Raw genomic sequence first — 15,027 nt, forward strand, 5'->3', positions numbered from 1 at the left:
GCCAGCTGCCTTAGGAATAAGATAGAATGATAGATCCATAGATGATTGATCAATAAGGTTCTCAACCTGCGGGTCGGGACCCCCAAAGGAGACACAAACAGGGATCAGGGTGTTCTAACATCTCTGCTCTTCCTTTATGGCAGAAAGGGAGCATGGCCCCGGGTAGATCTGGGGTTGATGGGAGGTGATGCCCTGTCCGGAAGGGGCTGACAGCTGCTGGTTGGATGGATGGATGAGAGGAGTAATCCCGCTGTAGCCGTTACCAAGGCCATTTTAGCAAGGACTCTGGCAGTGCATGGGGTTGCCCTATTCAGGCAGGAGAAGCCAAGCGGGGGAAGCTGGGAAACTCTTTCCCAGAGGACGAGGAGTGGTGGAACTTTGCCTTACCAGGGCCTGAGCCCAGCGTGGGGCAGAGAGAGGAAAGCGAAGGCAAATGAGAATGTCCCTGGGTCACGTGAGTCAGAGACATCCTGCCCTGGGGCAAACCGGGCAGCCCTTCCTCATTCCCCAGTGGCTGGATTGGCGACACTCCCCCAGGTACAGCACTGCCACCCGGCAGGACCTCCTCACCAGGGCTGCGGCAGCTTCCCAGGGCTCCGAGCGCACCGGGTGGCCTGCGTTTGATTGGCTGTCTCGGAGCGGTGGCTGTGACGATGAGAGGGGAGGAGAGAGGGGGGAAAAGAAATCCGTCATTCCCTGGCGATTAGCGAGTGATCTCCGCCAGTGAGAATGCAGGACATGCCCTATTAGGTTTAAAATAGACTATTCTTCATTTAATCTGGCCTTTCAAAGGCTCCCCATTACCGGCGAAATCTCGGTAACCCTGGAGTAGCGGCTGCTGATGGATCAGCTTTTCAGCTCCCCGTTCTGATTTCTGCATTGCTGATCCAAGTGACTCACCCCTCTAACTTTATGAAGTTATTTCCCTCTGTCTCTCCCGCACCGCAAAGAGAGGATTAAACCCTCAATTGAATCTTTGTGCAGGCACTGAAGGGCCATATATCATCTGCTAATCCAGTCCCAGCTCCCTCCCAGCCCTCCTCGGCAGCATTAGTGGTTCATTGAGTGTGATGAATCACTGGAGCGAATCTGTCCCGGCCCCGTCTCACAGGGCACTGGCTGCTTTGCAAGTGGTCAGGGCTCTTGGAAATGGAGGGAGCTCGGGGTGGTGGGGGGAGGCATTAGTACTCACTCGGCTGTGAGGACAGGGACAATAGGGCACTGGGGATGGCACAGGGGAATCCAGCAGGCTGGACGAGCTCTGAGTCGATGGTGATGCAGGGAGGAGTCTAGGGAAGGACCGAGTCTCCGCTGGCGTGGCCAGGCCTCTCCCCCATTCTGTTTGGGGTGATGTGCAGAGAATGGGGGAAGGGCCCTTACCCTGCCCCCCTCCAGCCTGCACCACCACCCAGGGGCATGGAGATGCTGGCTCCCCCTCTAGAGACTGTGTCCTCTCCCCCTCGGGAGGCCCCTACCCTCTCTGAGCCTCTAGAATGGAGAAGGCAGGTTCCCGAGCGATGCTGTCCCTGTGCTATGCTGTAACTTCCCCCCCAGCTGAGAGCAGGGGCAGACGGATCCACACAGCGCACTGATTCACTGGTAATGGGACCCAACGGGGAGAGCGACGGCAGCCCTCAGTGCTCTCACCTGGCAGCTCACTGGGAAGCAACGGGGAACGGGGGAAAGGGGAGAGCCACGCCCAAACCCCACGGCTCTCGGCATAGGGTGTGGGTCACTGATCCCGGTGGGATGTGGGTGTAGACAGGAATATCCCCCCCAAAGCCAGAGGGCCTTGCGGAGAGGAGAGACTCAGGATTTGGGATTGGAGCAGCGATACGAGACCCAAGGAGCTAGGGAGGTGAAGGGACACAGTGCCAAGGCGAGGCAGTATTCTTGGGGGCAGAGTCCAAGGTGATCTCAGCATGAGGGCTGGGTACTGGCTATCTGCAGCAGGACCTTCATCTGCTCCCCCAGAACCCCCTTGCCCTGTAAAGAATACGTGTCCCCTACGGCTCAGTCTGAAACCATCTCCCTTTGGGTCAGTTGCCACTGCAGCAGGGGCCACAGGAGGGATCATGGCAGATGCAGGGAGGGGGAGGGGTGACATCGATTCCTGACTCACTGCATGACCCTGGAAGGACTGGAGAAAAATCACTTCTCTGAGTCTCAGTTTCCCCGTCTGCGAAATGGGCTTGAGGATACCTGCCTTCCCTTGTAAAATGCATTGAGAGCTACAGACGAGACGTGCTACGTATCGGTATCACTCCTCTCTCCCAGCAGAGAGGAAGGGTGGCCCAATAGGTAGGGTGCCAGTCTGGGACTTGGGGAGACCTGGGTCCAAGTCCCTGCTCCATCACAGATTGCCTGTGCGACCTGGGGCCAGTCACTCAGCCTCTCTGGCCCTCCGCATGGACAATGGGGATGGGACTTGCCCTGCGCTGCCCTGCCTCTCTGGGGGGGCTGTGAGGGTGACACAGCACCTTCCCACTCAAGCTTTGCAGCCATTAACTACTGCCCCTCTGCCAGTCCCCTGGGGGCCCCAATTACCACCGTGTTACAGCTATGGAAACTGAGGCATGCAGCCAGTAAGGGCCCAAGCTTCACACTGATCCGTGTGGACCTCTGCAGCAGCACAAAGTCCCACTGGACCCTGCCCTGCGCAGACTGGCTTGCAGGGCTGCGGCCCTATGGGATTTGCACACAGTCGTCCCCTCCAGCGAGTTGTGCAAAGGGCAGGGGTGGGTCAGAAGGAGAAGGAACGGTCTCTTCTCTCCTTTACCATCTTAGCGCATTAAAGTCTATTGTGCATGCGGCAATTACCGCCCCATCACCAGGTGCCAGGTTGGGACGTGGCTATGCGAGACAATAAACCAGACCTGGTTAACCTAGATTTTAAAAAGGTCACTTCTTATGAGGCAGCCAACTGGGGGGTGGGGGGGAGGGAAATCAAGCCTGCAGCCAGGAGAGGGAAGGCTGAGGGAGTGGTGCTGAGAGCGCCCTGCCCCTCCCAAAGCATTGGCAGAGGGTTCTGCTTTGTGGGATCTCAGCTGGGATTAGCGCCTGCGTCCCTTGAAGCACCAAGAGTTTTGCTTTCCTTCCCCTCTCCTCTTTGTGCTTTAATTAGTCTTTCCAAGTGGTGTAATCCCTCCGGGAACCCGCCGTAAAATACAGGCAAGGAGAACTGCTAACAACGATTCTTAATTAGCAAGCGCTTCCTACTCAGATTGCAGCATCAGCATGGGCACCGGGTTGGGGGGCGGGGAGAGACAAAAGGGAAGCCTGGGACAAACCAAGTCGGGTTGGGGCGCTGGGAGCAACAGGACTAGGGGCTGCTCTGAGGGTGTATATTTACTGCAGGCTGCATGGAGATTAGAGACAAAGGCTGCCCCGCTCCCACCACCTTTTATCACTCTTGGCACTGGAACCAAAAACATTTGGCTTGAGAGCAAAGTTCCCACCAGTCTCCTTCTGTGCACGGTATCAGATATACACACAAAGCAAACACCATTGTGCACACATGTGGCTTTGTCCTCTGAGCTTGCATACACATCACACACCCCTGCGGGGAGTCAACACATTCTTGTGGTGCTGAATAAGGAACTGCTGCACCAGGTCAGATCTTTGGCCCATCGACTCTCGCATCCCACAAGGCCAGTTGTGTTGGAGGAAGGTGTAAGATCCCTGCACTGATTGCATAACCTGCCTGCAGGAATAATTCCCTCCTGACCCCAAAAGTTAGAGGCCAGTTTATGCCCTGAAGTAGGAGAGTGTCTGTATCCCATAAGATTCAAGCACGTACACGTACACACACACACACGTTACCTGTCTGCCTTCGCTTCTCCAGACCCCGTTCACAGTTTTCGTCGGGGCGATGGTCACCACGGGGGGCGTGCTAGGCACGCTGTGCCCCCCAGGGGGCACGATGATGGGGCCCATGGGTCCTCGCTTGGGCGTGCTGACCGGGGAGCTGTGGTTGGTGGCTGGCGAGGAGACGGGGGAAGACTCGCTGCTTATTGAAGACCCTTTAAAGAAACCGAGAGAGGGGCTCAGAAGGGAAACCTTTTGCAAACCCTTAATAGCAGCACATCACACATTAAACCGCATTGACAACAGCCCTGTCCCCAGAACTCCAGGCTGTGAATTTGGAGGCGTTGGGCTTGGGCACCATTAGCCGCGTCAGAGACTACAAACTGGGCTAGCAGATCATGTCCCGTGAAACCACCCTTCAGAGCCGCTGACCTCTCTGAACAGGAGCATCCAAGAAAACATCACCGAGGGCCCATCCTATGCGGTGCTGAGGGATTCCTGTGAGTTACTTTGCACCCACAATGGCCATTGACTGCCATGGCATTGAGGGATTGGGCCTAGAGCATCGGGGCCACTACGAAAGGTCCTCAGAGTCCCATGGAGGGCCAGCATCTATCCTCAATGCCCCAACTAGTCCAGTGTCACGGCCACCACTGGAGTCCTGCCTGGTGGCCCATAGAATAGAAAATGCAAAGCCAGCTCTAGGGCTGGACAGGGAGAAGGGCCAGGAGGGGACCGCTCCCTTATCAAGCAGGCCTCCGAATGAAACGCTGGGTGAGTACCAGAGCAGGTAGAACCCAGGGACCACAGCGACAAGCGCAGGACACTCTCGCATCGCAATGCCACTGTGTGGTTTAGACTCCCAACGGGTGGCAGCTGCGCCCCAACAAGGCAATGAACACCCATGCCGGGCTGAGCGGATCTTTGCCATCCCCGACCTGAGGGACAGGGGGAGATGGATGAAGATCCAGGAGGTGAGGGACAGTGGGAGATGGATGAAGGCAACCTCAGGACTTGTCTACCCCAGGGCAATTCTCCGGCATAATTACGCATACACATACATGCCATGTCACTCTGGAAGCGGTACAAACATTTGTAGAACAAGACCACCTGTGGGGAGGAGTGGTAGCAGCAAGGTGGGTAAATTTCACAGGGGGCTAAAGAAGGATCCATGTGGCGCATTTACTTTGCATGTCTGAGGACCTATTAACACCTCTCTTCCCCGACCCCACACCAGAAGACCCAGCAGCCAGAGAATGCAGAAGCCATGTTTGTTTTCAAACAGACTCTACTTTGCCTTGCTTAGGCTAATGACCCTTTGCTCTGGGCTGCCTGAATGGCTCTGTTCACCCCAGAGGTGGCCGCATTTCAGTGGCGGAGGCACTCCACCACAGCCAGGGTGTAAAATACATCACGGCAATGAGTCTCGGTGTGCGGTGCTATTAATAAGAGGCCGTTACTCCTGCCCAGCCCACCAAAGCTGGCTCCCTGCCCATGGTGAGAGAGGCTCCGGGCAGAGGAGGACAACCACGCAGGAGATGTGCTGCCACCGAAAGAGGTCAGAGGCATCAAAAGCCATTAGTTGTTTATTTATAATTCAATACCCCTTTATTCAGCATGCGGCACGGTCTGTGAGTGCGTGTGCTGGGCAGCCATTCAGTTCTCATTAGGGAGCATCCTCTTAGAGTTAAAAGGCTTTGCCACACGCTGTTTAAATGGCCCAGAATGGATCTTCTCTTGTCAGTCCCCTCGGAATAGCTCGACAGCACCCCCAACTCCTGGCCCGGGCAGCACCACAGCCAGGAGAGGACTTCCACCCTCAAGGACCAGCGGGGCTGAAGTCACTCGCCAAGGGCATCTTTGTGCAAATGGGGCAGCTGCCCAGCTTTCAGTGGTGCCAGACACTGGCAGAGGGCAGGGGCCAGTGCATGAGGATTCTGCCCCTTGTCCTGTCCCCTGGGGCTGGCACATTTGGTCAGCAGGTCCTTGCTGGGGGGGATGGGAGGGTTGGAGTTCCTGACATACTGCCTCCAAAGGACCCTGGTTTTTCACCCCCCTGAGCCCCGATGTGGTGGAGGGATTTCCAAGGCCCTCTGCCCAACCCTTGGGGCTTGAGAGTGCTTGGGAAGATCAGCTCTCAAACAGACAGCTCCGCTGAGCCTTAAGACGGGGTCACCAGGGCTGCTCCATGATGCGGCTGGGTCTATGTAGCCTCATAGCACAGATCTCCCCATCGAGCAGCCAGCGGCGCCAGCCCCCGATAAGGAACAGCTGGCTGGGGTGGTGACAGCAGAGGGTGGTGGTGTGCCTCCCCTAACTGTCTTTGCTCGAGACCATGGTCTTACTCTCCAGAGCCCCTGCAAACACCCTATCCCCAAGCACCTCAAGGCAGCTCTCTCGCGTGGCCAATGGGGAAGCTAAAATGTGCCTCACAGTTCTCCCCGTGGCCCCACTGTGTCCTCTGGTGCCCACGCAGTGCGATGAGATCCCGGCTGGCGGCAGAGGACACAAGTGCTACTGTCATGAGCAGCCCCTCAAGTTACCCTTGTAGCTGAGGCATCAAAGAGGCTGCTTTCGGCTATGAAGATCCTTGGTTCAAATCCCTTGGTTCAAAGCAAGGATAATTGAGCCGTCTTCCATGCCCTCCCCAGCGGAATGAAAAGTTTAGCAGCAGGCTGCAGAAACTTACACATATGGTTGGGTAGTCATTTAAGATTTGGCTCTCCAAGTCAGCCCTTCGGTTCCCCTGTTGACCTTCTAACAGGGGACTATGACTACAACATTAGAGGAGGACAACCCATCCCCCCCTCACAACAAACCCAGCTAGCAATGCCATACTAGGTAAAAGAGGAAATACATTCCTTCCTGACCTCCGCAATGATCACCCCACACCCTGAAGCATGGAGATTAGACTAACATGCAGAACTACAAGCTTTAAAGCTGCTCAGAAAATATTCCAGTCCCTTTTAAAACCCTCTTATGTTATTTAACTCAGTAACTCCCTGTGGCTGACAACATGCAGTATGAGGACATGTGTCCTTTCCAGGGGTACCCCGTCTACAGTACGCCACCCTCCAAGCAGGCAAAGCTGGGCACCTACAGATGCTTAATGCAAAGTCCTGATATTCCAGCTCTGAGCCAACCTGAGAATTTTTCCAGCCCTCAGCTTGGCTGATTCTGAGCGGTATGGACACTCATCGCTGGCACTGGAGACGGGAAAGGGGGATCAGGGATGCCAAGCATGTGCAAAAGGGTGCCACTTGCGTGCCACCAGCACCCGCTGCTGAGGACGCCTGTCGCTGCACGTAAACGGGGGCACGGTGACCCGAGAGGGTGACTGCTTTCTTTCAAGAAAAATTAGCCAACACTTGCAGTTGAGGCTGCAAAAGTTACTCTTGAGTGAGTGCCGGCGATCGCAGATGCAGGCATTGGGATAAATTGAGTCACTCTTTGTAACCCTTGGGCAAGGCTCTGGCATTATTTGCATAATACATCTGTATTTTAAATTATACCCACCCTGGGGATGCCAGTGATATTTGCAAGGGAAAAATAAAACCTCCGAAATGGAATTAAAGTACCAAGAGCAATGCATATAGACGAGAAAGGCTGGGACAGAAATACAAATGGGATGACTAACTAGGACACGCAGAGCTCATCATGTGCTTCACTGCAAATTGCTAGTATGTAAAAATGAGCAAGGACAGGCCAAGCTCTGGGATGTGTGAATTTGGTGCTCCTGAAAGATGCCCACTGTTTGGCCAGGGAGAGAGAAGCAGGAACACTGTGGGCTGCAGTGACCCCTTGTCGCTATGCCAATGCGCTTCAGCATTGACCTGCGGGGACCACTTCCGGTGCCTGTCAATCCTTGGCTCCTCTGCTCAGCCGTCAACAAGGGGCCAAATTCTCTGCTGGTGGAAATGGGCAAAAGGCCAGCGAAGTCAATGGCGCTGCATCAATTTACGCCTCAGTTTGCTAATTAGCACCAATTCTGAGCATGGGCTTAGCGAGGCGGCTGCTTCCCTGGGTGGAAGGGGACTGCGGCTGCTCTCAGCCATCAGGTGAGCCGACCAGCCTGGGCTGGACACAAACCGGTGACACAGAGGTGAAAGACTCTTCAATTTGGTCTGACTCCCACAACCCGTCGCTAATGGTGTCCCAGCTGAACAAGGCGCCCCTCAGCTATGAGGCTGGCACAGAGCTGGATTGAATCCCAGGGCTTCTAACTCAGAACTGGAGCCTGCAGACCGTGCGCCCGCTTGGCAGGACAAAGGAAATACCATGTCATGAATTCCGTGGGAGTTTGTCATGTAAGGACCTTCGAGGCTCTGGGCCCGGCAGACTCCGTGACGTCGCTAGCACTACTGATTTTATGTGGAAGGTGCCCAGATGTCATGGTGACAGGATAAAGCCCTAAGTTAAGATGTTCCCCAATTCACCTGTGGGCTCTTTAATGCTATTACTCCCCATGCTCCGGTTACAGTGGCAATGCAGAGCCCAGCAACTCTCTCAGAGCCCTGGAAGACAGCACGGACCTTGGTGCCGAGCAGAAGGGGAGGAGCATGGGAAGTGGAGAAGCACCAGTTCACCAGAGCTGTTCCACATGGGCTCGGCATGGCTATCCCGTCAGGCTTGGGGATGGGGAAAATGAAGGGCGAGTGGTGGAGGAATCCTACCCAATGGCGGTGTGCAGAGAGGCGTTATTAGCTGCCGAGCCGAGCCCTATTAATTATTCCTGAGTCGCTTTGGGGAGAGTCAGGGAGAGAAAGGCTGCCCATGACAAAGGAGGCGGCTGATACAGATTTGACACCCTCTGAGGTCTATCTTGTCAGCGCAAGGCCAACAACAATTAGCACCTAATCCCCTCTGAGCTGGGAAGCCATTACTCACCACGCGATAGCGTTAACAATCGATACCACCACAATGAGCTGGGCAATTAATGAAGCTAAAGTCTTACTTCAGAACCTTAATTCTCGCTGTGTGGCTTTAAACGGGAGGCTTTGTGATCGTTATAATTAACTGGTGCTATTCAGCCAGGAGTTAGTCAATGAAACTAATCTGGATTGGAGATGACAAGAGGCACAGTGTGACAGTGTCACCTTTGTTGTCTGACCTCCTGCTTTCCGCTCAGTGATAGCAGATTAGCAGGCGAGGCTGACAGGCAAATGTAATTAACAGCTGAGACCCTGCAGAAGAAGGAAAAAACAGAGATCTGAACCAGTGAAGCCCACAATCGGCTGAGGAGCTTTGGGGATTTCTTTGTGCCTCTTTCCTTCCTCTCTGCTGTGCCTCCCTTTCGGAATAAATTTGCTCCTTGATTAGGCAAGAAAAGATGCAGATTTCTGTCCGGCCAAGAAAGGCGTCGGGGACCCTGCATCCCGGACACTGCAAAGGTCTGAGTTATGAATGACTCATCCCGCAACGCAAACTCACAGGCCATCCAGTGTCTCTCCCCTCCCCTCTAGCAAAGCCATCCACAGCTGGGAGCATTCCCATTAAAGGCAAAACTAGTCACCATCTGCCGGTAAGTAACGTGGAGCACTGAAGACACGCTCTTTTTCCAGCTTCTTACTCCTGTCCAGTGGATAGAGCAAGGGACTGGGAATCAGGATGCCTAGGTTCATGCCCAGCTTGGTCACCAATCCCGGGCGCCACCTTGGGCAAGTCCTTAACTTTCCCACGCTTCAGTTGAACTATGTGTGGAATATACCCACTCGAGGTCTGATCAGCACCCAGATCTGAGCGCGTGGGTAGCCTCAACTGGGTGCAAGCAGCCCCTGAGTTACAGCATGTTGCTAGGGCTTCTGGGAGCGCATCGCTCGGTTCCCAGCACAGCAGCCAGCTGAGCCGCTTAATGATCCTTTGCCAATGAGCTGGGGGAGAACGCATCTCTCTGTCTGGGCACATGGGGGAAGGCACTGGAGGGCTATCGGCATTCAAGAGCGAATTAGCCAGTGTCCTCTCTGCAGTGGGCAGGTTACCAGCCTGAGTGAAAGCAGCAACCGGTCTCTAGCCTATACCCCCAGCTAGCCAAACCCGCAATCCCGGCCGAGAGGGTTGTGTGTGTGGAGGGGGTTGGGCTGCGGTAACACCCTGGGAAGAGCCTGGGCTAACTCTGCAGTCAAGGGATGGCTTCGGGGGGGATGACCCACCGGGTCAGCTCCTAATGCAGAAGGTCTGACATCTGACAGACTCAGAACCCAGCAGGGCCGACCCAGCTCTCCTGGAAAGGCAAAGTTCTCCGTACTTTGCTCAGGCTGGGCCTTTCCACCCCTTGCTGCTGTTTGCCCAGGCCCTGCTGTGTGCCGCATTGGCTGCATCCTTGTGCTCCACGATCCTCGCAAGGACCGAGATGCTACAGGGGTCCTTGGGAACCTGCAGTCCAAAGACGAGGGATGGCTGGCCCGACATGGGGGTCGGCTCACCCTGCCCTGTGTGAAGCCGTAGCGAGTTAGAGCCCAGGGAGCACAAGGGGGCTGTGCAGGCAAAGCCTTATGGGGCACACTGGGATGACACTACTATACCCCCACCTAACCAGCCGGAGTTACTCCATGGGCCGTTCCTTCCAACTCAGACACACGGCTCTTGAGGTATGCACAATGAGGCCTCCCCATTAAAAAATAGCCCTTCTCTCGAAATCCTTCCCCCAGGATTCGATCAACGTGGTCTGCTCCTGCCAATTTGCAGCACCCACCATGCTCCTTCAGCAAGTGGCCGTGGGTTCCAGGGAGGCGCAGGTGCTCAGCACCTGGCAGGGTCAGGCCCTAAAATGCGGCAGAAACAGCAATGGGCAAGCAGGCCCCTGCAAGAACCCAGCAGCATTTCACTGGGGCTGGGAGAGGCTGGAAACCAGACCAGCCCGATGAGCACACTGGGCCAGATTCTGGCCACAGCGATGCCCTGTAAAGCAGCGCAAGCCCCCAGTGGCCAGCGCAGCCTCTCTGGGTTCACAGCAGGGAGACTGACGTCAGAACCAGGCCCTGTCTCCAGCCAGTTCCATTCTGGTGAGCATCCAGGAACTCCGCTCTGTACCCAGCCTCCCCGAGCACGCATCCCTGGACAGCTTTACTCTCGTAGAACAGAACAATCTGGCTGAGCCGGCAACACAGCGAGGATGGTGGTCGTCTCTATCCTGGAGAACAACAGCGTTGTGAGGGTGGCTCTGCATAGCCCAGGCCCTGGGTCTGCGGCTCAGATATTATGATGATCATCCGTGTTACCGTAACACCCAGAGGTTCCAGCTGAGATCCGGCCCCTGCTGCGCCAGGTGCTGCCCAAACACAGTCACTGCCCATCCACCCTACAATCTAAGCCAAGAGCGGGAGGGCAAAGAGAGGGGGGTGGCGTGCCCAGGTGACCCGCAGGTCACCGGAACCCAGGGCTCCTGAGTCACAGGCCAACTTCCGACCCAGTAGGTCAGTGCAGCTCTCTGGCATGGACAAACACCGAGAGCTAAGGGCTGTGGCTACTCTGACATGGCTCTCCAGTTCACACGACAGAGCCCTCCTTCCTGGAGGTTAATATCCCTTTAACAGATTCACGCAACGCCAGCGAGGGGGGAAAAAAATGACTTTGAACTCTGCGCTGAATCTCCAAGTTCCTGGAACTCAATTAACATCCATTTGATATCAATAACTATGTTAAGCAGCTCCCTGTTTCTGGATGTGGTTGGCTCACACACACAAGCCTTTCCCACAGCTTCTGAGCCTGCCTGGCCTCTTCCTTTGAGATGAGAGAGAAAGAAATTGCAAGAGAAACCATGTCGCTTTAATCCCCACCGGGCACGGCGCCCCTGGTTATCTCTTGTTTTCCCCTTAAAGTCGTGTTTCAGCTTGAGCCGATCCATTGACTAGGAGAGACAAAATCCTACTCAAAAGGCTCCGGCAGCTTTTCCAGCTGAGTTGTGGGGAGGGGGGATTGCTAGACCTGGCATACAGAGCTCTTTGTACTGGGACTGCAGGGGGTGGCATCCAGGGAAACTTGAGGAAAGTGAGGAACAACCAGCATTGGGTATGGCCGTGTGGCTGGAGTGTGAGAGACCTGCAAGGTAGCTTCCCTCGCTCTTCCAATGCATCTCAGCCCTGCCCTGCAGCTCCCCCAGTCCTGGCCTCCCTGAGAAAATCACCATGGCTCAGAATCAGGAGGTGGCTTCATGATGTGAATAAACATCTGATAGGGCCCAGGGATGCTGGAAGGGGGTGGGGGAGAAGGAGGAGGCAGCCATGGCCCTCCCACTTTTTTACCAACCACAAGGGCGAGTGATGGGGGAGGAGTGGAGACAAGTGAGCGGTGGGGGGCAGGGTCTTGGGTGGAAGAGGAGCAGGGCCTCAGGGGAAGGGTTGGTGCAAGGGTGGGGGGCTCTGGGAGAAGGGGCGGTGTGGGGGTGGGGCCTTGGAGGAATGGGTGGCGTGGGGGCGGGGCTTCAGGGAGAAGGGGGGGCACAGGAGGCGGGGCCACAGTTCAGGCTCTGGTGCTCCCCACCACACTTTTAGAGACCTTCCGCCACTCTTGTTAGGGACTGAGCCTCTCAAATTCATTTCTCCAGTGATCTAATCGGCATCTGAACCTAGCTCTCCAGAGACGAGAGATCAGTGCATCAACCTACTGCAGCCTCTAGCAGTTCAGGAGGGAAACGCACTAATTTGCCTCCACTTGTCAAAGGCCCACTGCCACTCAGCACTCTTTTTACCCATAGCTTTTCCTAATGCCACATTCCTGTTTTACACAATCCCCTTCCTCTCCCGCCCAAAGCCTCCCGAGACAGATAATGTCATATATTATACATCTAGGAGATGATCCATCTCACAAACCCAGGCAGGCAGGGAAATCTGAAGACAGGGAAGGATTCTGCAATCAAATTATACAGTCGTTAAATCTAAATCAACAGAGAAAATCTGTAGCTTTTTATTATGAACCAAATTTGCTGGAGCAGATCTTTGTATATCGCTGCAAAGGAAAATGACGGCATTGGTGAGGATGACTGGCGCGCGAGAGAAAAATTTAAGCATCAGGAAATCAACGTCAGCACCCACTAATGTCGCTTTTGATGGCTAAGCAGCGAGACGTGGCTGAGGAGAAGGAGCCAGAGGAGGAAGATGGGGTGGTGGAATCTATAGCATTTTACAAATTGATTCTCCGTTTTGTGTGCAGTTAGGGGATACGTCGGCGCTGACCAGCTCCCATTATGCTAGGTAGGATCCACGCTTGATTTACGTTCTCTTCCAGACGGCTGGGCAATTTTCACCGTAATTATTAATTAATCCTCTGCCATGGTGATCCTCCACATTTCAGAGGCCATCAGCCACTTGATGTAATCCTGCCACCCCACACCAGGCCCCATCTCACTGTGTGTTTGCGGGACTGTCCCTCGGGAGATTTGCCTCTTGGCACTGGCCGGTCAGTGGAAAATGTAACAGTGCATCAAGCAGAGACGACTGGCCGGGCACAGAGATCTCCCTTGTCACCAGCAGCCCCCAGCTCCCTCCCTTCCCTGTCGCAAGACACAGCCCCGAGCAGCCAGATTGAAGCTTGTCTGCATTTTTCACTCCCTTCCCCGTGAGAAATTCTGTTGGCAGCAGCAAATTATGTGCAATTACTGAACCCCCCCCAAAACTGGCGGCAAGGAGATGCTGTGCCGCCAAAGGAAGGTCCTGGCGATTGACACACGCCATCCACGTGTGGCTAAGTGCTGGCGCGTTGCTCTTTAAAGGGTCATGGCCAAGGTAGAGGAACCCCATACATGCTCCCCCAGGAGCCAGGATTTCTTTGCGGTGCCACGGACCAGCCCTTGGACTTTGCCCATGGCTGTCTCCTCTCCAGATCTGGGCTGGGCCTGGCAGCATGTGGCCCAGAGGAGTCTGACGCAAATGGAAGGGCAGCGACCAGCGCTACGCTAATAGGGTTGATGCTCCAGCTCCATAACCTGGCTACACTCATCCCAGATGAGCAGGCAGAGAAAGGGAGGCAAGCCAGGGACCTCCAGCACTCCCAAGTTGGCTTCCCCGGGGCAAGGCTCTCTGTAGCTCAGAGACACTCCATAAGGCTGACCCCTGCTGGCTGGCGCTGCGGACGCTGCATCTGTGAGCAAAGCTGGCTGCGTGGCAAAGGGTGGGAGCCCATTCAGAGAGAGTGGGGGGCAGCTAAGGCAATCAGCAAAAAAAGACCTCAGGCTACAGCTCTGTCCCGCTAGCCCCTGTCCATTAACGTTGTGGGGAGATTCCCACTGGCAGGGGGAAGCCTGTTGGAAACCACTTCCAACCCCCTGGGCTGAGAAGTTTGAAGATCCCGAGGCTCCCATCTCACTTGGAAGAGATGATAAGAAAATGGCAGAGAAAGGGAAATCCCAATGAGAAAAGAGGGCGAAAACTGGCCCGGAGCAGGAGAGAGAGAATCTGCTGGAGGAAAGGACCCAGCCTCTGTACATTGTGTGCATGTGTCCGTCTGTCCTGCTGGATGAGACGAGCCTTGCTCTGTGTGGGCGAGGGTGTGATTGCTCTTTAACACACCCCACACAGGCTGCCCTTTAGCGAGAGGGTCACATTTTGCTTGTTGCCAGGTCTCCCTTTTCAGTCACACGGGTTTGAATGACAAGGTTCTTTAAATCCTCTGAGCTCCATGGCCACAGCATCTTCACGCCCAGATTAGGGGCATTGAATAGAAATACAGGTCAGATTTCCAGGTGCTTGTCATGAAATCGACACTTCCCAGAGCGGTGCCACAGGGCAGCAACAGCCTCTGCGGGTGCCATTGCTGGGGGCATGAGGGCGAGACCTGCCGAGGTGCAACCTTGTCTGCGCTGGGCCCTGCACATTGGGACGTTAGCACTGTACCAGCCCAGCGCTGCATGGCCAAATGACCTAGCAGGTCAGGCTCACGCGCGTTGGGAATATCCAAGAAAAGTTGTCCCGGGTGGCATCCTATAGCGAGCCCCCTCCCCCCCAAACATGTGATGTAAGGAACACATGCCCACCAACGGTCCTTCCTGCACCCTCGTCTCTAGGGCTCCTGTCCAAAGAGTGAGTTCCAAGCCCTGGCGTGGCTACGCCTGCCTAGACACACACAGCGGGATGACGTACAGCCAGCCTCAATGAAACCCCGGGCACAGCAAGTGCCTGCAAAAGTAATGACCTCGCTGGAATGACAGAGTGACTGCCCGGGATGGCTCGGTTGTGCTCAGCTCCCGAAGCTCTGCCTCGGGGGATCCGGAACAGGATTCTGCTGGGC

At 55.2% G+C, this 15,027-nt stretch overlaps 1 protein-coding gene across 9 annotated transcripts in view; it reads right to left on the minus strand.

The window, feature by feature from the left end:
• GSE1 (Gse1 coiled-coil protein) overlaps positions 1 to 15,027 on the minus strand; it is a 359,568-nt gene that overhangs the window by 32,631 nt on the left and 311,910 nt on the right. For all 9 annotated transcript variants that reach the window (XM_038368956.2, XM_038368953.2, XM_038368955.2 and 6 more), the window contains one exon: positions 3,823 to 4,022. In XM_038368956.2, coding sequence (XP_038224884.1) covers positions 3,823 to 4,022 — 200 coding nt within the window. The remainder of the gene's footprint in view (positions 1 to 3,822; positions 4,023 to 15,027) is intronic.

The sequence above is a fragment of the Dermochelys coriacea genome, chromosome 12, assembly GCF_009764565.3.
Source record: "Dermochelys coriacea isolate rDerCor1 chromosome 12, rDerCor1.pri.v4, whole genome shotgun sequence".
In the NCBI taxonomy this organism is placed as follows: Eukaryota; Metazoa; Chordata; order Testudines; family Dermochelyidae; genus Dermochelys; species Dermochelys coriacea.